Source organism: Silurus aristotelis (genome assembly GCF_946808225.1).
Source record: "Silurus aristotelis genome assembly, chromosome: 23".
Classification (NCBI taxonomy): Eukaryota; Metazoa; Chordata; class Actinopteri; order Siluriformes; family Siluridae; genus Silurus; species Silurus aristotelis.
The window spans coordinates 13,683,150-13,709,185 of record NC_139596.1 but is presented as its reverse complement, the minus strand read 5'-3'; the positions used below and the strand labels follow the sequence as shown (position 1 = coordinate 13,709,185).

The window sequence follows — 26,036 nt, the reverse complement described above, 5'->3', positions numbered from 1 at the left end:
CCGCTGTCGTGCTGAATCTCTGCACTGGTGTCAAAACTACGACCTTTGAGCCGGATCTTCATCTTCGAGAAAAAAGGCGAAATCCGCAAGAGCCAAATCCGGAGAGTAGGTTGAGTGCGGAAGTGAGACCATGTGGATTGCTCTCCGATGATCAGTCGATTTCGACTTTTTTGGGGGTTTGAGCTCGTTGAAGGTCTTCCTGAAATCTCGTCGTCTTCCAGTGACGTTCTACCGGTCAAAACACCTCGGACGATTTGTCACGGCATCGCCGTATCGCAAACGTATGTCGCAATTAACGTGACAACTACGAAGAACCTCAAAATATCGAGTTCGCTCTGTAGAACTGGCAGTCCAAAACCTCCTCTTTTGCCCAGCCATGACTTCCTCCACACCTTTTGTTTTATCTTCTGTTTTTATTATCTAGGAATGTCATGAACAAAATTTACGCCACAGATTGTTTTTGTTTGCTGCTAGCTGGCATTAGCTAGAAAATGTGGGTCACAACGTGTTACGGATTGATGACGTTAAACTTTGGCTGAGTCTTTTTCTTGCGTGTGTTTGTTTTTAACTGTCAAAACAACTGCAATCCTTCAGTGTGACACGTAAACCATGTTCATACACTCTGACAAGCAACAATCGCAAAGGACAGTGTGCAAAGTTTTTCATCACCGATTCTTCCTTCCAGATTTGCATAAGTAACTACTTTTTCGTTCTTTTCTCACTGACAAAAAATATTGTCCATTATATATAAAAATGCCAAGCTCATTCACAGAGCATTTCATTTACATTACCAACGAAAACAAAACTCTACTGAAAGCGAAGCTCAGAAAGAGTTGCAAATAGCAAAATGATGACTAAACTGATGGAAAAATGAAAGAAAGAAAAAAAAACCCTTGATACACTGTACTCTAAACCATCAAGTACTGCAGCTCAGGCACAGCAGCGCACACAACAGGGTCATTCTTTTACAGGGCGCCAAGACTTTTTTTCCAACTTTTCAGTCCTTCATTAGAAGTGATGTGCCGAAACTTAAAATAGACGTTTGCCAGCATAATCCATACATTGACAAAAGTTAGTGGACCATAAGATTCAGGTGTACTTTCTAAACATCCCATTCCACATTTAGTCCTCACTTACTGTTATAATAATATCCACTCTTCTGAAAAAAAGATGTTCCACTAGGTTTTGGAGCCTGCTTGTGGAGATGTGTGTTTATTCAGGCACCCCCAGGCCTCATCACCTCACCTACATCAGTACCTGACTTTACTAACACCCTTGTAGCTGAATGAACACGCATCTCCACAAGCACGCTCCAAAATTTAGTGGAACATCTTCCCAGAAGAGTGGAGTCAGCGTTCCCATTCATCCCAAAGGTGTTCAATAGGGTTGAGGTCAGAGCTCTATAGCAGGAGATCTTCCACTTCAACTCATGTAAAAGCATATCTTCATGGAGCTGGACCGTCAGACTAGAACATGTTTGAGTCTTCTAGTTCGAGCGATGGGAAGGGGTACTGCAACACATCCAAATTGATCCAATACAATTGTGTACCTCGTACGTTCTATACAATTATGAAAAAAACACATATGACTGGTGTCCCAAAACTAGTACAATTTGAAAATAATCGATAATTTGAAACTTTTTCCGGACTAGCGTGCTTTGTACGATGGCTACGTTTACCTGATTGAACATTTCCACAAACAGTTTATAAAATCCATTCACCTTCATTGACTTTCAAAAGCTGAATATAGACCCTCTCTCTAAATAGGCCTTTAAAAAGCGAAATATTCCAGCATAGTACACAATCAAACTACGCATTTAACCAAATAAATGGAAATTAATGCAATAGTGTAAACAAAATAAAAAAAACAGTTAGCAACATAATACAACAGCTGATAACAGAATAATCAGCATTAAAATATTCATGTTAGGTATAAGTCAAGCCTCACACCTATAACCTATAAGAAAAAATTCATGTGCATGAATGTGTACTGCTTTTGTGCTAGTTTTCGATGCAAACAGCAAATGAAAGACCAGATTTGATATATAAAAGGGCTGTTTCTCTAAGGAGTGTACCTGGATTAGAAATAAAGCGCTCAGGTAATCCTAAACAAGTACCATTCTGTTCTTTGAACTTCAAAAGAATGAGCAAAACAATTAAAAATGAAATTGCACGGAAGCTAATGAACAAAGTTAATTAAGCGAATGCACACTTCTGATTAGCTCATGCATATTGCATGCGTTGCGAACGAAATCCTTTGGAGTTTTGTACACAAAAAGGGCACGTATGAGGAGATGCTGAGTTGTTAAGTTGTTAAGTTGAGATCCAGCATCTTGACCTGACCTGGAATTCGCAGCACACACACACACACACACACACACACACACACACACACACCAACACACACACAAACACGGGCTACGAATACGCATCATACATCCGTCAAACAAGCATCGGTCAACCAGGGCATTCAAGTGCACCGCTGTTAGAAATCTTGAAGACAACGCTGCTAAATTCTCAAATCTGATTGGTCAGTTGATGTTTCTACAACAGCAGCTTTGACTGGTAAATGAAATTACAGGATTAGATTAACGCTTTTAATCGTTACTATGGCAACTCATTCGCAACATGTTTGCTGGACGCCATATCATTAAATGGATTCAAATAATGTTCTATAATAATGTTGTAGCACTGATATGGAAGTGGTCAATAAACTTTCCCCCATGATGACAAAAGGAATCATGGGGGAATCATTATTATTATTTTTATTATATCTTATGATCCCTCAAGCTACATTAAAAACAGGCATGACTCTAAAATGGAAATCTTTTGCACGGGTTTGGAAAACACTCACATCACATCAGTCATTCACAAACACAGGAACAGCTCTATCATGCAAAGAACAGCCATTGGTCTTCCTCATTTCCTCCTTCCTGGTGGCTCCACCCTCAGCATTTTCCTATAGATATACCCCATGTCCCTCCTCTGCACATGTCCAAACCATCCCAATCTCGCCTCCCTCACCTTGTCTCCAAAACGTCCTAGACGCGCTGTCCCTCTAATAAACTCGTTTCTAATTCTGTCCATCTTCATCACTCCCAACAAAAACCTTAACATCTTCAGCTCTGCTACCACCAGCTCCACCTCCTGTCTTTTACTCAATGCCACTGTCTCTACTGTATGGGACAGCATTCCTTTACAAAAAAACTCCAGCATCTGGTCTCCTCATTTCCCAGATGTATTCAGAGTGTTGCTAAAAGAAAACGCGATGTATCACAGTCGTATACGTGCCCCTGTCCCGATGTTTTCAAGACCTGTTACAAATAAATACAAAATGACATTTTTATGCTTCAAATATACACTTCCTCAGTTATAGATAACATTTATAGATAATAACATAAATAACATTTAATGTCTACTCTGTTAAATTTTGAATTCAATATGAGTTTATGGGATTTGCAAATCATTGTATAAGTAAAATGTTACACAGGATTTCAACGTTTTTTTGGAATTACGGTTGTACTTCAAGGCGGTAACAGTAGCCCTGTTCCGTGTTCTGCCATATCACACCACCCTGTCAATCATTATTTTGTCTTTAATGCCCTTTTTTGGGGCATGCTGGGATATACACTGGTATATGCTGGTCACTCTATAAACCAGAAGTGTGCAATCTCTTCCACGAGGGCCGGTGTGGGTGTGGGTGCGGGTGCAGTGAAAGCCTGCACCCACCCCAAAGATCGGACATCGCTGCTATAAACTACCAATCAAAGGAATGAGTTTGATAACTTGTAAGTTAAGATAAAAACATACACTTGCTTCTTTATAAATATTATATGCTGAGATAAATGCAAAGCTGAGCCTGAAAACAACACTGCAGCTCACGCACACGCGCACACGCGCACACGCACACACGCACACACGCACACACGCACACACGCACACACGCACACACGCACACACGCACAGAGAAAAAACAATGAGAAGCTGGAGATTAAGAAGCATGTAGGGTTTCCCCCCCTGAGTGAGGCACAGTATTTAGGGAAGTCAGCAACAAGCAAATGAGTTAATAGAAAGTGAGAGACGAAAAAGAGGGAGAGGAAGAGAGCGTAGAAGAAAGAGAGAAGAGAGCTAGAAAAGGGTGAGAGTTTATTAGAGAGTCATTCTATTGTGTGTGTGTGTGTGCATGTGGAGAGAGAGAGAGAGAGAGAGAGAGAGAGAGAGAGAGAGAGAGAGATCCGCAGTGTTCCAGAGAGCGCTTCCAATTACTGCAGAGAATCCAATTACAAAGTTATTAAACCTGGAAAACAGAGATGCATCAAAACCATCATCAAAGTTTCCCCACTAATAGTCCACACTACCAAAAATCCTTTTTTCATCTAATAACATGGCGAAAGTCGCAGATCTTTCCCGTAGTTTTAACTACTACTTCGGGGAAAGAGAGAAGAAGAAAAAAAAAAAAAACAGATGAGAATCCACAATGTGTGCGAGTGTGTTACGTGAATAAACTGGGCGAGAAATTATGAAACGATTACGATCACAAAAACACAGCGTTATATGAAACGGAGTGAAGGTGGAAATTACCTCTCCCAGCGCCTCGTATCGTTTTTGGTTCCACCTGTGCATGTTCTCCTTGCAGTTGAAGATGAACGGCTCTCCGGTTTGTATGTGTCGTAGCTGGCCATCTACACGGGACAGGAGCATATGTTAGGGTCTTTTTTTTTTGTTTGTTTCGGTAAAGTGTTATTGTGGACTTTATACCGCTGATGTATTAATAAGTAATGAAACAGAACATGAAGGATGATACTGTTATAGGAAAATAATCAAGGAAGCTGATTCTTCCATAAAAGTTCGGCTAAGAATTCTATCAATATCAGCGATTTTGTATTACACTGCTTTCACCAGAAGATACACTTACTCTTGACGGGTTTATTTTTAAACCATCCTAGTGAAGCCTGGTGGGAAATTGACCAGTTAGGCGTTTTTTCTGTTCTTCTCCCTGCTTGTTAAATCTAATGGTTATTCTTGATCCTAATCGCTAACATTGTACCTCATGGTGTGGTACGTGGTCCGATTGGGATTGTAATTTCTTATTAGTGCAGCTTGACAGCGTTAACTGTTATTATTAACAGAGAACATTCGGAGTAAAGTGATACAACTATCTTGTTTTTTTTTGTTTTTGTTTTTTTTCTTGGGGAAATGGAAGCAGCAAAGATCCAATAACAGGCAGTGAGAGGTGCTAAGAGTTGTCGTCTTGTGTGCTGCCAGTCAATGGGCTTCAGTTCGGGCCTGCTTGATGTGCATCTCTCTCGTCTCATGCAATTAAATGTGTTTGGCTGCCGTCCCCCCTTCTGGCAGGTACAAGGCCCGAGGATGGCTAACGCTTATCTGTTTCCCGTTCGCACGGGCTTCTGGGACGTCTGGCGCTCCTGCATAAGACATCTGGTGTGGCAGGGCCGCTCTCGGCCATTTCTTTCTCTCTGCCTGTGCCCATGTACCCCTCCCACCTGAGAGCTCCAAGGGCGTGTGTGTGTGTGTGCCACCACAACTGTTCCCCTCCTACGCGAGGCCTTCAACAGGATGATTTGAGCCGAGGCCAGAGAACTTCATTCACACTGACCCGTCTCCAATGCCAGATCCACACCAAGGCCGGACTGTACAGCCAAGCACTGGAGAGACCAAACAGCTGGCGAGGGCCTTTAGAGGTAAACAAGTGCACTTCGATCACTGTTTACATGAAAAAGCTAGAGACACACATTACTGCACTGATGATATCAATTTTTTGCAATATTACATTTATTATACATGGATTCAAATATTTTTGATGGGTTTAGTTATTCAGGTAAAATTATAGTTGGTAGTTTATTATAAACTGATAAGACATAACATTATGAAAACCTGTGTGGTTGGTCCCCCTTTTGCTGCCAAAACAGTTCTGACCTTTCGAGCATTAACAGCATTAACTTCTCCAGTAATGTGAGCTACAGGAGCTCGTCTGTTGGATCCGAGCACACAGTCCAGCCTTCGCTCCCCACATGCATCAATGATCCTCGGCCGCCCATGACCCTGTCGCCGGTTCAACACTGTTCCTTTCTTGGATACTGAGCACTGCAGACCAGGAACATCCTACAAGAGCTGCAGTTTTGGAGACGCTCTGACCCAGTCGTCTAGACGTCACAATTTGGCGCTTAAGGTTGCCTATTTTAACAACGTTGCCATTGTATTTTGAGTACAAAATGTTAATTTGCTCCTTAATAAGTCCCACCTACGAACAGGTGTCATGATGAAGAGATAATCAGTGTTATTCACTTCACCGGTCATAATGTAATAATGTCATAATGTTATGCCTGATCGGTGTATACAAATTCCGGATTTTCCATTTAGAGCTCAAACGATCTTGTTACGAAAAAGCAAAACTCCAACGCAACAAAAGTTTTAGGAATAAAACCATTATGAGCCGAAACGACTTTTAAAACTCCTACAAAAGTATTACAGTCTGCTCATGAGGGGAAACTCCAGAAGCCAAGCGGGTGGGGGGGGGGTGTAATACTTTTGAAAAGTCTGCTCTTGAGATAAAGTCCCATCTATCCTTATGATGACACGACTGGATAATGAAATGAAGCCCAATGCGGTGTTAAATCTAATTGTGACCTCTCTGATTGCAAAAGCACAAAGCTAAAAGACTCAAAGCATGCACACTTAACCCAAACAGCCCAAGGGCCTCATACTTTCTCAATTACCCCTGCACGGCAATTTTTTCCTTTCCTTTTTTCTTTCTTTTTGTTTTTTTTTTTTGAGAAAGAGAAACGTTTGCATAAGCATTTTTATTCGGCTCGTTTTCAAACCCTGGGACTTCTGCGCAGTTAGCAGGCGATAAATCCTGCACGGCTAACTCGATGAGTTTTACTGTATTTGCCCTCGCTGTTAGCTGTTCAACATCATGTAGCGCTAAAAGGCCATTCATCAGCGTGCGCCACTAAAACTGCGTCCACTCCTAATAGAGGGGGGTTGGGGGATGGTATTTTGGGCAGAAAGAAGAAAAGCACGCGGCGCACGCGGGGAAAACGGATCTTGCGAGGGATTGATTATACATTTGCAGAGGAGTGAAGCACAATGCTAGGAAGGCCAGTGTCTCACAGAAGGAAGCGAGGGATCTAATGAAAGCTCGTGTGCGGCAGAGGTTCGGCTCCATCGCCCTCGCATCAACGGCTCTCGGAGGAATATGCCTTCTCAACTTTTTTCTTCTTTCTTGCGTAATTAGCATGCTGTTCTCAATTTTTTTGGCTTAATTAGGTGTACATAACCTTGGATTTCCAGTAATGAACGAGCTGAAGGCTAACTGTGATGAAGCTATCATGCAGCAGGATTCTGAAAAACTTCTCGCCTTGCAAATGCATACGTAGTTTATAGGCCGCTTCATTAAAGGGCGATTCGAATTAACACTCAGGGCGAGAGAAAGAGTTAGAGAGAGAGAGAGAGAGAGAGAGAGAGAGAGAGAGAGAGAGAGAGAGAGAGAGAGAGAGAGAGAGAGAGGCCTTGGCAACGGTGCCTTCATTCGAACTGGGAAAAAAGAGCCGTGGCAGCGGGGTTTTAAAGCAGCCTCTAAATACGCAAATGTGTAAAGAAATAAATAAATAGAAGTGGTATACTTTCAGTGAGTGAAATGAAGTATTCAAGGCAGCGACAGGAGGCTTTTTAGAGCGAGCAGCAAGGTTATGCAAATGTGGCCGTCAAGTTGAGTGCAAGGCTGAGTAAGCCACTGACAGCCCATGGCATGCACAACTTGTCCATTCAGCTGCCAGTGACTCAGGAGACTCTCAAACAGACAGCGCGATCAGAGCCAAGACGCTGCCGTCAATGGCCAATGAGGACGTTTACTCGCTCTCATCTCGCAGGAGTCAACTAGAAACTTTTTCGCCTCTCTTTTAATACGCCGTTTCTCCCGGGTTTGTCTTGCTTTCGAGTTGGGACGCAATCAAAACAAGCAGTGAAAGTTCGGAATCGGTGAGAATTAATAAACTCCCCAGACAGGGGAGGGGGGGAAAAAGTAAAAAAAAGAAAAATGAGTCGCATGTGTCATTTCTACTTAGTTCCACCTCCCTTCGACTTAATAACAGTACCAATCCTGTCAGGTAAGGATGCCAGCAGTGTCTTGAGATAGTTCCTGTCAGTTGTATCCCACTCTTACACTGACTAGGTGTGCAATTCAGCTACACTTCGCGGGGCCAATTTCAGGGTTTCACCTGCTGTTCATAAAAATCCCACAAGTTTTTTCGTTACATCAAAAATGTGCCCCAGTTTTCCATCACACCCGTCGAACTAGTCTCACACACACTTACGCTCACAGTACCGCTGCTAAAGCTTGGAATCAAGATCTGACCAATAACTGACCATCTACACCATGTGACCTACTAACAATTAAAATGCAGTTGTAATAGTGTGTGACTCATTGTTGCAGGAGAAACCTGGGCCAGGATGGAACGCATTTGATGAGCTGTAAGTTCCCCTTGTCTCGAGACCCAAACGACGGCGATAAATTCTCTGCAATGCTTTTCTTCTTGTGCACGCTGCCCGGCTTGGATGCGCAATATTTGCTTAGTCGTGTAAACAAACTTATCTGTTTATAAGTAGGGAATAAAACATGATTCTGCAGGAGAAAAGAATCGATGGCATCAGAGGCGCTTGGGATGCGACCTGACGCAAAGCGGAGCTATTGTTACATCTCGGAATTGGATTATCTTCTCTAACACCATGTCAAAGTCTTATTTATAAAAGTGTATAAATAGGATACACACTATGGACAAAAGGATTGAGACACCTGACTTTTCCAGCCATATATGATTCTTCTCTGAACTCCTCCCAGAAAGTTCCAGACACACAATCGTATGCCTCTGTGCACAAAGTCAGCTCCATGAAGATGTTTTACATGGGTTGGAGTGCAAGATCTTGAGTAGGCTGCTATAAATCTTTGATCTCAACCCCTTTTGAACACTTTTGGGACGATTTGGAATGCTGACTGCACCCCGGGCCTCCTCACATCACCTACATCAGTACCTGCCTTTACTATCATCCTTGTGGCTCTTTTTTTTTTTTTTTTTTTTTTAAATCGCCAGAAAAATGATTGTTCATTTCTTCCATATTACAAAACACACTTAAAATAGTTTTTTATTATTCTGATTTTTTTCTTAGACTATATATAATAATTATAATAATAATCTTTATTTTATACAGTGCCTTGAAAAGTAGCATCTTAAAGCATAAAAAATAAAAAGATAAAAAAATATTTATAAAAGTAATAATAATTAAATTAATAATAAAGATAATAATGATATAAATAAAATAAGTAAATAAACATCACATAATATATCACAAAAAAAAAAAAATCACATAAAAGCCATCCTGAAAAAGTATGTTTTAAGAGCAGATTTTAAAAAACGGTAAAAGCCTCGGCATGTCTAATCTCAGTGAGGAGAGATTTGCACATCTTTGGTGCATGTGAGGAAAACAGGTAGGGGGGGAACAACTAAAAGACCGGAATCAGAGAGAGATCTCAGCTTAGAGTGTAGACAGTTAAAAGTTGTCAAACAATGAGGTGCGGTACCATGTAGGGGCTTATAGGTCAGCATTAGAATTTTAAAATCAATCCGGAATCTCACAGGGAGCCAATGCAATGACTCCAAAACTGGAGAAATCTGCTCACCAGACCTGGTCTTAGTCAGAATCCTAGCAGCTGAATCTTGAGTAAGAATAAGCACTATTGTCAGAGCGGTTATAAAAAAGTTAATTGAGATCTTATAACCAATCAGAATCAAGACATTATTAAAATATTCTGAAACTAATTGTGAGTAAACGTCCTTTTCCAACGCAGAAGCCTGTTTCATCAAACCCACACAAAATAGATTGTTTCCTTCATAATGAAATGAACGGACCCTAGAACACTGTGGCGTCGTCTAAAGTGCTGTTTAATTTCCAGCCTACTCCTCATTCTGACTATAAAATGTAACTGAGTATTTATGTTTGTATACAGTTAATGAATTAGGCTCAAGAGCCATTAAGTGCCATTACAGAGTGCTACATAACCGTGTGCTTGTGTTTAGCCAGTACACTATCCATCATCCACTATATAAACTTTTCCAGTCATATGTGGTTCGTCCGCAAGCTGTTACCACAATGTTGGAGGCACACAACCGTAACATATCTTTGGGTACAGTAGCATGAAATATACCTTTTACTTGAACAAGGAAACTCAAACCTGTTCCAGCATGAAAATAACACTGTGCACAACAAAAAAGCTCCATGCATCGGTTGGAGTGGATCTTGAGTGGCCTGATACAAAGCTCTGACCTCAACCCTATTGAACACGTTTGGGATGAGCTGAAACCTCTTCCACATCTCTACCTGACTTAACATCCATGTGGCTGAATGAAAACAAATCTCCACAAAATGTAGTGGAACCGCTTCCCAGAAGAGTGGAGGTTTTTATAACAGCGATTGGAGACTACAAACCTTATGGTCTGGTGTCCCTAGCTTTTGTCCAATAAGCCTATGTTAGAAAACTAAATACTTTTATTACATTTTTGAATATATTTGACTATAGTTGATACTCTTTGCCCTGTCGTGTATATATATATATATATATATATATATATATATATATATATATATATATATATATAAGTCGACAGGGCAAAGGTATCTGCTTTATTTTTCAAATCTTATTTTTCGATTTTAGACTGCTTCAGTTTCAAATGTTTCTCCTATCGCTAGAATGCATAATTTCAATTCATTTTAATATACTATTATTACTAATATTATATTTATACTTACTTCACTACTTATAGTCACTCAGCCATTCACTCACTTCCCACTCACCTGTTTTTATTTTATTTTATTGATATATATATATATATATATATATATATATATATATATATATATATATATATACACACGGACGGACGGACGGACGGACGGACGGACGGACGGACGGACGGACGGACGGACGGACGGACGGACGGACGGACAGACAGACAGACAGACAGACAGACAGACAGACAGACAGACAGACAGACAGATAGATAGATAGAGATATATATTCATAATTAAACAGTCCCTGTCAAAAAGGCTAGTAAAAAACACCTAGTCTTGTTTGTTTTTTTAGAGAAAATTGTTCATATGCAAAAAAACGTGGTAACGGTATGAACGTTTACATTGACCAAACAAATGTTCAGATGAAAAACTGAAAAGTTCTCCCTTAGCATGAACCGTAGATTTACACACTCCTGGAATCTGGACGGTTTATTTCTCCAAACTTTCAGCTGAAATACTTTGCCATGCCAAAGGTGTTCTTTCTGGCCGTGTGATCCAGTTGATCCCAGAGAAGTTCAATAGGATTTAGGTGAGGTGACTGGGCAGGCCATTCCATGATAGATATCACTCCAGCCAACTGTTTGCTCTCTAAATAACGCTCACAGAGCTTAGACGTTTGATTCGTGTCATCGTCTTGTACGGTAAAGTCCACACAGTCCAATTGGAGGTGCATGGTGTTGAAGTATGGAATGGGAGCCATGTTGTTTTTTTTCTTTCACCTGGAATAAGTTTTCAACTTCCCTGCTCTAACACAACCCTAAACCCTAAAGCTTCCACCTCCATGTTTAACTGACATCATCTCATATCATGCTACATCATCTCTCCTGTTCTCAGTCTTACAGATGTTCTTCTGTTTGAGCCAAAAATGTCACATTTTGACTCATCCTTTCCGCAGATCTTTCATCAAATCCTGCCTTATATCTAGTTATCCAGTGTTGTCTGACCAGGTCTTGCTGTGTTTTAGCTAAAGCCAGAAGAGTGACCACAATGGATAAGTCAATGCAGACGTTATTAATGAAAATGATGCATCTGTTCCTCAAGTGTCACACGACTCTACTCCAACACCGTATTAATAAAAAAGGAATAATAACATTTATAAATTAAACTTACGCTCATTAAAAGCATATCCAAACTCCTCCAAAGTCTTCGGGAAGATGAGCGGAGGTTCGTCTTTCTTCATCAGCTCATCTAAGTCAATCCTGGATAACCAATCTGAGCAAGAGAAGCGAAGATTTAACAACTAAACCGACTCAAATTTGATGACGAAATTGAATCATTTCTTTTTAAAGAACAAAATCGTGGCATAAAGCATATAATATGTATTTATTGTAAAAAATAATAAAAATAATAATAATAGTAATAATAATAATAATAATAATAATAATAATAATAATAAATAAAATAAAAATTCAAGCATGTGAAGCCTGTGATTTTTTTTTATTTCGGTTCTAAAATCGCATCCATGCGTATTACTCATATAGCCGTGTTTACTATTTACCTTTAAGTGCAGCATTTTCCTTTTCTTCTTGTGCTAAGAGCTGGGCCATTGTTATGCACAGAATATAAACCACAAAAAAGTGCGTTTTAACAAGCATGGACCTTCTGCTTCATGCAGCTCACAACAGCGTAGCCTACAAACAGATAAAAAGAGCAAAAAGTACAAGAAATTATTTGTTAAATAAAGTCATTTCTAAAAGCCTGCTTGATATTGAAGATGCAGTTATGAGGAATGAATGATTTATGCAAAAACCTAAAGCTTTACAGTTGCACTATTTACAACAGCCTGAGGGGGGGTTAAGCTCTATTCAGACTGGGTTTGTATTTGTTTTATTTTTACACAGAGGAAGGTGGTGTAAAGACTTTATTATAAGGGGCAGCTTGAAAGAATGGATTTAAGTGCAGTCCGAATTGAGTCGATCTTGTCAGTGAATTTGAAAGCCTGTGTGTGGGAAGATCACACCATCTTTTGTTCGAACAGAACATTTAGAAATTATCCTGAGGTGTGCATATATATATTATATATACACACATACATACACACACACCTCAGGATATTTTTACATGTATTGTATTGTTTGGCCCCTCAAGCTGTGGTACATAGTGTGACTATAAAGCTTTAGTGTATATATATATATATATATATATATATATATATATATATATATATACACACACACACACACACACACTAAATGAGTTTTAATCTTTCACAATCCTTTCGATCAACACCACCAAACCAATCGCTGATTTTTAAAACATACAGCAATAAAAAAAAATAAAAAAAACATTTTAAAGAATTTTGAGGAACCAGAGGAAAATATTACATACATACAGATACAGAACATGATCATATGACCTGCTCCTGCTTCAAGTGCAATTACATCAAAACCTGCTTCTAGTAAAGGCTGGGGGTGAAAAAAGTCCTTCACATGCCATGAAGACAATCTCATCTGTGGATTATACCAAGATTATTCTATTACGGATGTTGCACAAACACAACACACACCCACACAAGAGGAACTGTAGAACACTGTTATAATAAGTCAGTGAGTGGACTTATGATTATTATATTGAATGCAAATGTTTAACTGAGACTAGTTTAAGCTTTACTAACCAGTTCCTCTATCAGTACTTCTAAATAACTTGAAGCTAATAGGTAAGAAAAGACAAGGCTAAGCACACTGTGACTGGACACGGCGTGTCTCTGCAGCTCTCTCCTCTCTCTTCGTCCTGGTTTCCTTCTCTTTACACACTTTTCCTAACTATTCCACAGAACCCCGACTTGCTCCAGATGTGTTCAGCAGCTGGTTAGCTCAGCAGCTAGGCTCCCTCTCTCTCTCTCTCCCTGTCCCTCCGAAGCCAGTGTTTCTGAACCGGACTTTACTCGTGTCATTTGGTCAACAGTATTTCCCCTGGAGAAGGAGTGCAGGTGGGCTCCTGGATGAAACTACGTCGAGTCGCAGAACACAAAAGCACTGCGGAGAGAAGCTGGACAGAGGGAGTGGTGCCTTTTATTCGGACATGCAGCTGTTTTTGTTTGTTGCTTAGTTTGTTTGTTTTCGTTCACGTACCATGTCAACAAGCACTGCTGAGGTTTCAAACATCATCTGCTTCCTGGATATTCCAAACCGGAAGTAACGCCTCCAGCGCGTGACGAAAGCGGAAGCTTGCGTTGCGCTGCTTGGAGGGATTTAAAAAGACAGGAATGTCAAGTCAAGTCAAGTCAAGTCAAGTTTATTTGTATAGCGCTTTTCACAACAGACATTGTCTCAAAGCAGCTTTACAGAAAACAACAGTGAAGGTGAATGGTGTGCGTTTGTCCCTGATGAGCAGCCGTGGCGACAGTGGCAAGGAAAAACTCCCTTAGATGATATGAGGAAGAAACCTTGAGAGGAACCAGACTCAAAGGGGAACCCATCCTCATATGGGTGACATCAAAAGTTTGGTCATAAATCTTTCAACAATACAGAACAATTTGTGATCATCATAGATCCAGCATCAGCTTCTCCATGCCAGGGCCTTTAAACACTCGGCATCTACTTCTCCATGATCATCCATAGGTCCATAATCTTCACGAGGTGGGACGTGACTGGAGCTGGCCAAACCTCAGGAAGCCTCGGGATGGGGAGAGAAAGAGAAGCAGTGGAGAGGAATTAGCGTAGCTGCTGTTCATGATATTAACAGCACAAGTTGATAATGTGCATGTGATCAGATGTTCTGGAGCACAAGGTTGTGATGTGATGTGCGTGATGTGTGTTATGTGTAGGCTTTGCTAAAAAGATATGTTTTTAATCTACACTTAAACTGGGAGAGTGTATCTGAACCCCGAACACTGTCAGGAAGACTATTCCAGAGTTTAGGAGCTAAATGTGAAAATGCTCTACCGCCTTTAGTGGACTTTGCTATTCTAGGAACTACTAGAAGCCCAGAGTTTTGAGATCTCAGGGAGCGTGACGGATTGTAGCGTGTTAAGAGACTGGATAGATACATGGGAGCCAAACCATTTAGTGCTTTATAAGTGAGTAGCAGTAGTTTGTAGTCTATTCGAAACTTAATAGGAAGCCAATGTAGGGACGATAAGATTGGGGTTATATGATCGTATTTTCTTGACCTAGTAAGAACTCTTGCTGCGGCATTCTGAACTAACTGAAGCTTGTTTATTAATGATGCAGGACATCCACCTAGTAATGCATTACAGTAGTCTATTCTAGAGGTCATAAACGCATGGACGAGCTTCTCTGCATCAGATATAGATAACATATTTCTTAGCTTAGAAATATTTCTAAGGTGAAAGAAGGCTGTTTTTGTAACTTGATTGATGTGATTTTTAAAAGATAAGTTGCTGTCTAAAATAACTCCCAGGTCTTTTACCGTTGAACTAGTAGTTACAGAACAACCGTCTAAATGCAGGCTGAGATGCTGGAGCTTCTGTGTACTATTTTTTGGGCCGATGAGCAAAATCTCCGTTTTATCAGGATTTAATAGCAGAAAGTTATGGGTCATCCAATCTCTTATTTCTTCAACACACTCAGTTATGCGAGCTAATTGAGCTGTATCGCCTGGTTTGGATGAAATATATAGCTGGGTATCATCAGCATAACAATGGAAGCTAATTCCATGCCTTCTAATAATATTTCCTAATGGAAGCATGTATATTGTAAAAAGCAGGGGTCCCAGAACTGACCCTTGTGGCACGCCATAATTTACTAGCATTATCCTGGATAGCTCTCCATTTAAATCTACGAAATGGTAACGATTGGACAGGTAGGATTTAAACCAGCTTAATGCCTGTCCCTGAATACCGATGTAATTCTGTAAGCGATCGAGGAGAAGATCATGATCTATAGTGTCGAACGCAGCACTAAGATCTAGTAAAACTAATAGGGAGATGTAGCCTTGGTCTGAAGCTAAAAACAGGTCGTTAGTGATTTTAACTAGAGCAGTTTCTGTGCTATGATGGGGCCTAAAACCTGACTGAAACTCTTCAAAGATATTGTTCTCCTGCAAGTGGTTACATAACTGGGCAGCGACAATCTTTTCTAAAATCTTAGACATAAATGGGAGATTTGAAATTGGTCTGTAATTCGATAGCGTGTTTGGATCCAGATTAGGTTTTTTTTTTGAGGGGCTTAATAACTGCTAACTTGAGGGATTTAGGGACATGACCTAACGATAGTGAGGAGTTAATAATATTTAAAAGAGGCTCACCAGCTGTATATAACACTTCCTTCAGTAGTTTAGTGGGAATTGGATCTAACTGACATGTTGTTGATTTAGCTTTCATAATAGCATCATACAGCTCTTCCTGTCCTATACATGTAAAACAGTGTAGTTGTGGGGTTGTAAGTACGATTGTGTCAGGAGATGCTGTCAGAGGTTGAACTGCCACAATTGTTTTTCGAATGTTATCTATTTTTTCAGTGAAGAAATTCATAAAGTCTTCACTACTAAACTGTGATGGAACACATTTTTCAGATCCCTGATTTGTTGTTAATTTAGCGACTGTACTGAAAAGGAACCTGGGATTGTTTTTGTTATTTTCTATGAGTTTGCTCAGGTGTTTAGCTCTAGCAGCTTTTAGCGCCTGTCTGTAGCTAAGCATACTGTCTTTATACGCAATTCTAAATACCTCCAATTTAGTTTTCCTCCATTTTCTCTCCAGATTACGTGTTGTTCTCTTTAGGGCATGCGTATGACTATTATACCAAGGTGCAGTTGCTTGTTCTCGAACCTTTTTTAACCGGATGGGGGCAACAGTGTCTAAAGTGCTAGTGAGGATAAGGTCTATGTTGTTCGCCATCTCATCAAGATGATCAGCATTTATGGGTTTAATGTGAAACTGAGATAAATCAGGCAGGTTATTTATGAATCTGTCCTTAGTGGTTGGAATAATAGTCCTACCAAGTCGATACCGTGGTGAAACACGGTTAATCTGCTCTACCGGTAGTGTGTACAGTAGGAGATAATGGTCTGTGATGTCATCATTCTGAGGTAAAATATTTATATCAGTGACGTCTGCTCCGTGGGATATTATTAAGTCTAGTGTGTGGAATGTATATATAGATGTGCGATAAACAAAAATTGATTGAAAAAAAAAAAAATAAATAAATAAATATATATATATATAATATTATGCACTTATTTATATATATATATATATATATATATATATATATATATATATATATATATATATATATATATATATATATATATATATATATATTATTTTTTATTTTTTATAATAAATTTTTTATCGCACATCTATATATACATTCCTACATATATATATATATATATATATATATATATATATATATATTGCAAAATTATAATAAAAATTTCAAAAGCTTCAAAGTATTTGGTATAATATGCCCTTTATGTGCAGACAGACAGACAGACAGACAGACAGACAGACAGACAGATAGATAGATAGATAGATAGATAGATAGATAGATAGATAGATAGATAGATAGATAGATAGATAGATAGATACACTCACACAAGCAAAATTCTTATTGAACACAAATTGATGATCTGCACAAATTGCTGCTACAATAATTCAGTGTTTACTGCTACACTATTTATTATTATATAAACAAATCCATCTGCACAAACACAAATCTTCTGTAGTGGTCGGGGCTGCTGTGTCACTGTCTTATGTTCTTTTTTTTTGCAGAAAAATGTCGCACATGTGCATTTTATGTCATGCCGCAGTTAGTCTATATCAGGGGTCTCCAATCTTTTCCAGAAAGGGCCAGTGTGGGTGCAGGTTTTCATTCCAACCAAGCAAGTCCACACCAAATTCTACATGTTCAAATCTAATGATCTACATTTTCAATGACTTTAAGGTGTGACCATTGATTGGTTGTAATGAAAACCTGCACCCACACTGGCCCTTTCTGGAAAAGATTGGAGACCCCTGGTCTATATTGTTTTGCATTACTTTTGTGTTAATTTATTTTGTCTTATGTAGCACTTTAGTCCTGGGGGAACATTGTTTTGTTTCATTGTGTGAAAATTGTGTATATGGTTGGTACGACAAGAAAAGCCTACTTGAAGGCTTGCTTGGAAATTTCTCTGTTGGGAAAGTAATATGATAGGGAAAAACACAAATGACAAATTTAAAAAGTGTGCTAAGAAGAGGTAGGTAGATGTAGAGGGAGTTTAGTCATCACCTGAAGACTGCCAGTGACTCAGCTGTTCAGTCATCTATGGGAAGTTCATTCCACCTCCTAGTAGTCAGAAAAGAGAAGAACCTGGATCTATGCCTTTCTCCTACCCTGAGAGATGGTGAGACCAGTCGAGCACAGGTGGGTGTGGTAAGTGATTTGACGTATGTGGGTGCTGGTTTGTTTTTTGGAGGCAAGCATCTGTGTTTAAAATTAAATGCGGGCACATCTACAGGAAATCGAATGGAGGAAGTGTAGCAGTGAGGTGGTGTGGGAGAACTTCGGAAGGCTGAAAACAAGTCGTCTATGCACACATTCACACCTACGAGCAATTCAGCATATCTATTCAAAAGAAACCGGAGAAATCCATTTAGATAAATAAATAAAGATAGATAGATAAATAAATATAGCAATATTTATGTGTACATGGACACTTTTTAATACAGTAACTAACATGAAAAAAAACTAATTAAAACCAATATTTGATGCAACTTTTATTAGAAATGCATAACCAGAAAACAGCTTCCAAAGGAAAAATGTAAATCTAATGTAACCTGCATACATTGGTGTGTGTGTGTGTGCGTGTGTGTGTGTGTGCGCGTGTGTGTGTGTGTGAGCAGAGCATAACATCTATCCTAATACAAGAACCCATTCTCAACAACATAAAACTATAACAAAATCTCAGTGTCTCACATGTCAATGTACAAAGAAATAATACTTTTAATATCCAAAGTAAAAAAAAAGCATTTCAGTCATTCTGTGGTTTCTGAACAAGATCCCAGAGCTCCATTCAAATATGTTTTCTTTAAGTGATCCACTAAAATCTTTTCCTCATCTTCAAGTGGTGCGCCGTCCTGCATCTCCCACCTGTAACAAACAAACACACAAGTTCCCTGATGAGTCTGAGAAACAGTGATACTGGATACTGTATTTAGTGACGCCTGGGCAAAGTGTTAGATAGTAGTGCACGTGGTATCCGATTTCCTAAAGTGTTGTAGGTGTTTGAAGTGGTAAACTATTTAAAAATAAAAATAAAAACTTATTGTAAAACAAGTTTTTAAAAGAAAACAATTGAAAAAGATGATTTAGTGGAATGCAGAGGTGGAAAGTAGCTTCTGCTTCATGAATACACATAAGTATCATTTTACCTGTGTAGAAATAAAATAAAAAAAGCATTCCTGTAGACGGACGGACGGACGGACGGACGGACGGACGGACGGACGGACGGACGGACGGACGGACGGACGGACAGACGGACAGACAGACAGACAGACAGATAGATAGATAGATAGATAGATAGATAGATGAGAGCTGGTATTTTCTTAAATATTAATCATTTTGCTCATTTATTTAGATAGACAGACGGACAGACGGACGGACAAACGGACAGACAGACAGACAGACAGACAGACAGACAGACAGACAAATAGACAGATAAATAAAGTGTTTGGTTTATGTATTTATTTATTATTTAATCCCAGTACTCAAGCACTAAAGATAAATATTTTTCTTCACTTTTATAGTCCCGCTTGTTCATTAAAAATATCTGAATAATAAAATTAGAAGGTTGAATTGAAGTTGATTCCATACAAATGCAGCTTTTAAAAGGTACATCAACTCTAAACCCACAGCGACCCTCTATTAAGTTTTGTACACTTCGAAAGCTAAATCTGGGACATTGTAAACGTGTGCTGTTCTCCAAATAAAGTATTAAGACATTATATGAAGCATTATAACCTCAAGAGAAAAACAACTGGATGTGTATTTGGGCAAGCATCAAATAGTGGAGATGATGTTTGGTTTGGCGTTCTCACGGTGTATGCAGTAGATGCGCAAATATAAATGTGTGTACATTTATTCTTTACGGATAAAAGTATTGGGAAGTCTGACTTTGCCAGCCAAGTGTGGTTCTTTCCCAAACTGTTACCACAAAGCTGGAGGCACAGAATTGTACAGAATGTCTTTAGCTGCTGTCGAATGAAATTTTCCATTCACTTCAACTAGAAGACCCAAACCTGTTCTAGCATGACAATGTCCCTGTACACAAAGCAGCTCCATGAAGATATGCTTTACATGGGTTGGAGTGAAAGATCTTCTGCTATAGAGCTCTGACATCATCCCCTATTTAACACCTTACCTCATCACCTCACCTTCATCAATACCTTACATTACTTAAACTCTTGTGGCTGAATGAACTCAAATCTCCACAACCACACTCCAAAATCCAGTGGAACATCAGTGTATTATTATTATTATTATTATTATTAATATTATTATTATTATTAAGTGCAAATGAGGACTAAATGTGGAAGGGGCTGTTCAAAAAGCGAATACAAATTTTGTCTGGTGTCCACAAACATTTGTTCATATTGTGTGTACTTATTCAAGATTTGAACAGAATGTAAAACCCCTGATTATAATGTAGGACCCTTTTATGGCCCAAGTATGATAAGGACACTGCAGTGTGCTTTGAAAACACAGGCACTGTATGTATTAACTGTGTTGTCATTTCCACTATAAACAATTCTATTTCATGGCGGAACAATTGCATTTTCCAACCTTTGTATGTGTGTGTGTGTGTGTGTGTGTGTGTGTGTGTGTGTGTGTGTGTGTGTGTGTGTGTGTGTGTGTGTGTGTGTGTGTGTGTGTGTGTGTGTTCATGTCTTTTTATGTGTCCCTGTCCAGCAGGGAGGAATTCCTTCAAAGGAGGATGTATGGACTCCATATATTGGAGAAGAAGACACGGCCTATCATCTGATGCAGTTCATGCATACAAAGAAGCCCCCGGTGTAGGTGCACTCTGATGGAGCTTCTGCCTCGGTCATTGTGTATCTGTCTCGATGCGACAAGCTCTTTTTTCTTGCGTGGCCGGCGCTGTCAGCGCGGTAATTACAGGCTATATGGGGAGGATTTGTTTATGTAAATATGTGTGTTTGATGCATGGGGGCCTCTCTCGGCTGTCTGCTCTCGGAGCTGTGTCTCTTTCTCCCTGTCACAGGCCCCTTAGCAGAGCCACTGGGCCTGAACCTGACAGCAACATCTCTCCAAGATGTGTGTTTTTCTTTTCCCGCGCACCCCGTTTCCTATAGAGAAGCGCCGGAGTGCTACCTCAGTGGCACACAAACATGCAGACACACTGCAGAGTATATTTCTCACTCACACCCAATTTTGATAAAAAAAAAATAAAAAAATGTATAAATAAAAGCCCAACATGGTATCAGTCACTCATTTCCGGTCAGTCATTACCTCTGAGCACGAAACAAATAACAAAATAATGGAGAACACGAGCGGAACACAATATTTACAAATGTCAGCGACGCGCCGAGGCCGACCGGGTGACTGCGTAGATGGAGGAAGAGGAAACGCTAAAGCTTTTTTTTTTTTTTCCTCCTCCAATGTTTAATTTTCAAATAGGATTAAGCAGAATGACATTTAGCTGAAGGTTACCCGGGCTGCTCGTGCCACGCCGTCTTGATATTGATATTCCGGCGGCAGTGCGAAGCTTGTCAGTGGGACAAACGCACTTGATAAATGAGAAGGCCAGCAACAGGAAGGTGTTAAGTGCAAATTTGAAATTGAGGGAAAAGAGAGGCTTCCAGCATGACAACAGCGGTAAACACTATACTAAGAAGCGTGTCTGTCGATATAATATGATGTGTGTCTGCTTTTCAAACGGCTCGCCTTTTTTTATCGGCGTGTCCCCTGGTTCTACACGGGAGATCGAAATGTAGCGTAACAGCAATATTAACAACTGTAAAATCTGCACTTTTGAATCGCTGTAAGATGTCGCTGGGATGTCGGGAGAACGAGATGGATTTTGGGTTGTCGAGGAACACACAGCAATTCCACCGGCGGTTCTGTCTTCATAAGGCGGCTCTGATGTGCCCTTCTTATTCTTATGGCCGTGCTCATTTGTCATGCATTAATACCGTTCTCGCTGACTCTGCTCTTTCTCCGCATACAGAGCAGGCTACATGCATTAGGCCTCGTATACATCTACTGAATTTACTCCGTCCCCAGAAATGTGCATGCATGACACCATCCAGAGCGCTAACGTCGCAGGTTGACCGATGTTTGCATGCCCTGTGCGCTTTTCCCGCTAAGCAGAATGTATACAGCACATAGCAAGAGAGACAAACAGCGACAGCCAGGCCTACATGTAATATCAACACATGAATTATTAACACAGATGTCCTGCCGCATTCCACGAGGGAAGGTTCGATCCCAAAGGCGGACGGTCAACCCTGAAAATTAGCCCAGCTCAAAGCTATCTGTCTTCCCTCTCGGATCTGAGGTTGAAGATCGGACACCCGGTGGACAAACCTTGCGCCGGCGCAACACCGAGGATCCGACCCCAATAAGGGCCGAGATTGAGGCTTGCAAGGCCATTAGAGTAACTGTCATTCTGGTCGAGTGGTTTTCCTCAGTGCACCGTGTTTCCCAGCGAGCCAGTGCCAGCACCCAGTCACCATCAGGTACCCGTGTTTGTTTAAACGTGTGCCTGTCAAACAAAGAGCAATGCTGCTCTCAGTGCCGGCCCACAAAAAAGAAAGCCTGACAAGTTCCGCTAATCAGAGACTTCACACATGCTTAGCACTTCAAGGATCCATCATAACACAAAGCTAAATATTTAAAGTGCTAAACTTTGTGAAAAGGTCAGGGCTTTCCATGCGTGCCACAGCCAGGACAGATTTGTCTACTGGGAGAAGGATCAGTCTGGGTTTTGCCTTTTGCCCTGAGAGAGAAGAGGCTGGTTCATTTCATGCTCCTGGGTTTTGCCCTTTTGGAAGTGCTTTATATCGCCAGGAAATGAATAGTGCACAAGTTCTGGAAAGACACTGGCTTTAATGTTCGCCAAAACTATCCTATATCCTGTAATACCTACTGACGCAATGTAGTTTCGGTGTCCTTTACGTCCGAAAGAAACTTTATTCTATCATTTCTTTTCTTTTTGGAAAACAAAGCAGCGACAAACTAAAGCAGCACTACAAAACTACAAACTAGTACAACTTCTGTACATTAGCTGAAGCATAAAAAACAGATCACCCACAGCGAGCTAGCATCCTACATCAGCGACTGGCCCTCGTCTCCTGCCGTTCTCCTTCGTCTCACTCCATCCATCATCTCCCCATCAGCCTCTTCCCTTCTCCCTCCACTCTGATCTCTGCCAGCGCAAAAACGCCGTTGCAGCGCCTCCACCGGCCACCGACGAGACAGGAGTCAAGCAGCTGATCAAAGTACTTCCAGACAGCCCTTCTAGCATCACCTTTAAAACGGTGAACCCGAGAATCTCATATTTGCACCACGGCTTTACGTGCACAATCCCTTCCACCGCTGATGAGCTCCTGCACATCAGAGAGCGCTCTGCACCAAAGAGCTCGGTTTCACACACAACGCTACTGGCCTGAGCGTCTTTGAGGCCTGCGCTAATGGTGTGGTGAGAAAAAAGAAAAATGACAGAGCGGGGTTCAGGGGAGTGCTAAGAGTGTCTGAAAAGTTTGAGGACTTTCCTGTCTGATTAGTGTTCCAGACCGAAGGCAGACATAGGAAGACGAAGGTTCTAAAGTAAATGAATGAAGCCTTCAGTATGAGCTGTTTCTGGGATGTAAACTACTAAATAAAAAAAGGATAATTGGGTGGGAACAATGTTCCAGCAGAAACTACATTTATTATACCCCAGTCTTTTTTTTAAGTGCATATAACAATAACGTACAGTCTCATATTTCTGCCAAAAATATGATTATATTGGTAGGAGGGCTGGTATTGGGTGAGGCGTATATAATTAACTAGTAATCAATTTGCTTATTCATCTTACGTGTAGCCAGATTTGATCAGAAATACAAAGATCGGCAATAAACAATAATAAAAAATACTTATACACCATAGAAACACTTTAAAAACAGCTAAATTAGTTTTATAGATATAGATGTATACATTAACAGGCAGTCAGAAAGACAGAAAGAAAGACAGACAGACAGACAGACAGACAGACAGACAGACAGACAGACAGGCAGACAGACAGGCAGACAGACAGACAGACAGACAGACAGGCAGACAGACAGGCAGTCAGACAGACAGACAGACAGACAGACAGACCGACAGACAGATAGAATACACATACAAAACATGGGTCCTTCAGGATTTTTTGAAGTGGACTATATTTGGACTATTGGACCTTTAATAATAAGAGTCATTATCCTGTAGGATTTTCCAAAAACCTATAAAAACAGGGGACAAGTCAAAAAACCCTTAGGCTGCTAGATTTAACATTGTTTTCTTAAGAGTACTGTTTCAAATAAAATATTAATAATAGCAATCTAAAATCTGACCTCCTCATTATGATCTCATAGGTCCTCGTGCTTTCAATTTACATGAAATAAATGATAGTAGTTTTGAAAGCAGACAGGTGAAAATCTGTTTAGTCTTTTTAAGAGGCCGAGTGACTCACGCTCACGCGGCGCTCACCCTCCGACTGGTGCGCTCATTTAAACACACCCGGTTCTTAACCTCTACTGGAGTTTGTCAAATAAAGCAGCATCGGAGTTCTGTTTGCCCTTGGCTCTGTCTCGTATCAAGAGTGCACTCTCCTTGTGTGGATGGCACCTCTCACAGAAATAGCAGCTCCTGAGCCGCTACCCAGGACCCTATCCCTTCAGCTAAATCATTAGCCTTCTTAGCCACCGAGCCGCCTGACAAGCCTGTGGCAAAACTGTCTCTCAAACTCGACGTACATCGTCCCGAGCATTGTCTTATCATCTGCATAATGTGTGATCAGTGATCTGGGCATTAAGAAGTTGGTGAAATTGTTCAGAAAAAATTAACAGAATAACAAAACTTTGAGCCCATGTTTCTTAAAACCCTCCCACCATATTCCAAACACACACACACACACACACACACACACACACACATGTATGTGCCATAACAAGCAGCAGTGGCAGACACCTGCTGATGGCTCCAGCGAGCTCCAGGTCCCAGGGATCAAGCAGCTCCACAGAGGCAATCCGTCTTCCCTGACAGGGCTCGGCTGCACCCCGAGAACACTATGACAGCCCTTATTTTACCACAAAGACGCCGTGCCGACACACACCGCCTCCTCACAATGCACCCATGCAACAGCGTATAACAGCCCGTACAGCACACAGTCTCCACGAGCCACAGCCTTATAAATGAATAAACAAAGCTTTGCGCTCATAAACACACGTTCGCATAAAAGTACACACGCATCCGTATACACACACACAACAAGCTGTTTTCTCGCCGCTTCCAGCTGAGCGTATACAGCAACGCAAAGCGATTCGGGCTGATTTGGACCGGATGCGTGCGTCTACGGTGCGAGCTATCATTTATTCAGTGCCTCCCTTCATAAATGATACATATTTTAACAGAAACACAGACATACAAGTCTGTAAAACACAAATGCTGGAATGATGCCGTTCCCTTTCGTAAAACGTGAAGCCGTTCGCTTTCATGGTCATTCACCGGCAAAGCGGCGAAACGTCTCTCGAGCGTACCGGCACAGGGAACAGCAATGATGTGATTACTCAATAGTCCCAGGGTTTGAATGTGATAGCTCGAGTGACCTGATTACCAGCGTATCGATCTTTCTATCCACTTCAACACTGGAAAAAAAAAAAAAAAAAACACGTGAGAGGCCCAAAGCAAATTACGCTCTTCAAAGCTCACATTTACATTCATTCGTTCGGCACGAGCTTCGATCCGTAGTGACGTAAACCCGATGGAGCAGAAGCCGATCGGAGCTTCTAGCAGTTCGAGGCTCCGAAGGTAAAACTAAAGTGTCTGTCAAGTGTGTGAGAAAGAAGACAAGATATAATGCCTTCATTAAACTACAGACTACAAATGATATATCATAGTCATGATTAGGCTGTTTATCCTTCTCAGGATCGAGCCGAATCCAGAGAATATACTGGGAATACCCGGGAAAAAAACACCTGGATAAGCATATAGATATATTCATAAAGCGCAAGGTGTTTTGCAG

General features: G+C 40.6%; 2 protein-coding genes across 8 annotated transcripts in view; both read right to left on the bottom strand.

Annotated features, from left to right (window-relative positions):
• arb2a (ARB2 cotranscriptional regulator A) overlaps window positions 1–14,036 on the bottom strand; it is a 179,156-nt gene extending 165,120 nt beyond the window's left edge. For 3 of the 5 annotated variants that reach the window (XM_083527626.1, XM_083527630.1, XM_083527628.1), the window contains exons 1-4: window positions 13,937–14,036; window positions 12,364–12,496; window positions 11,976–12,077; window positions 4,581–4,681 (exon numbers count right to left, since the gene is read on the bottom strand). In XM_083527626.1, the coding sequence (XP_083383752.1) occupies window positions 4,581–4,681; window positions 11,976–12,077; window positions 12,364–12,460 (300 nt within the window). In that variant the 5' untranslated portion in view covers window positions 12,461–12,496; window positions 13,937–14,036. Of the gene's footprint in view, window positions 1–4,580; window positions 4,682–11,975; window positions 12,078–12,363; window positions 12,497–13,479 lie in introns of all 5 variants that reach the window. The other 2 variants (XM_083527627.1, XM_083527629.1) reach the window with 1 other exon arrangement.
• A 4,482-nt stretch (window positions 14,037–18,518) lies between these two features.
• The window catches only part of kiaa0825 (KIAA0825 ortholog), a 145,420-nt gene continuing 137,902 nt past the window's right edge, over window positions 18,519–26,036 (bottom strand). For all 3 annotated transcript variants that reach the window (XM_083527612.1, XM_083527613.1, XM_083527611.1), the window contains one exon: window positions 18,519–18,904. In XM_083527612.1, the coding sequence (XP_083383738.1) occupies window positions 18,790–18,904 (115 nt within the window). In that variant the 3' untranslated portion in view covers window positions 18,519–18,789. The remainder of the gene's footprint in view (window positions 18,905–26,036) is intronic.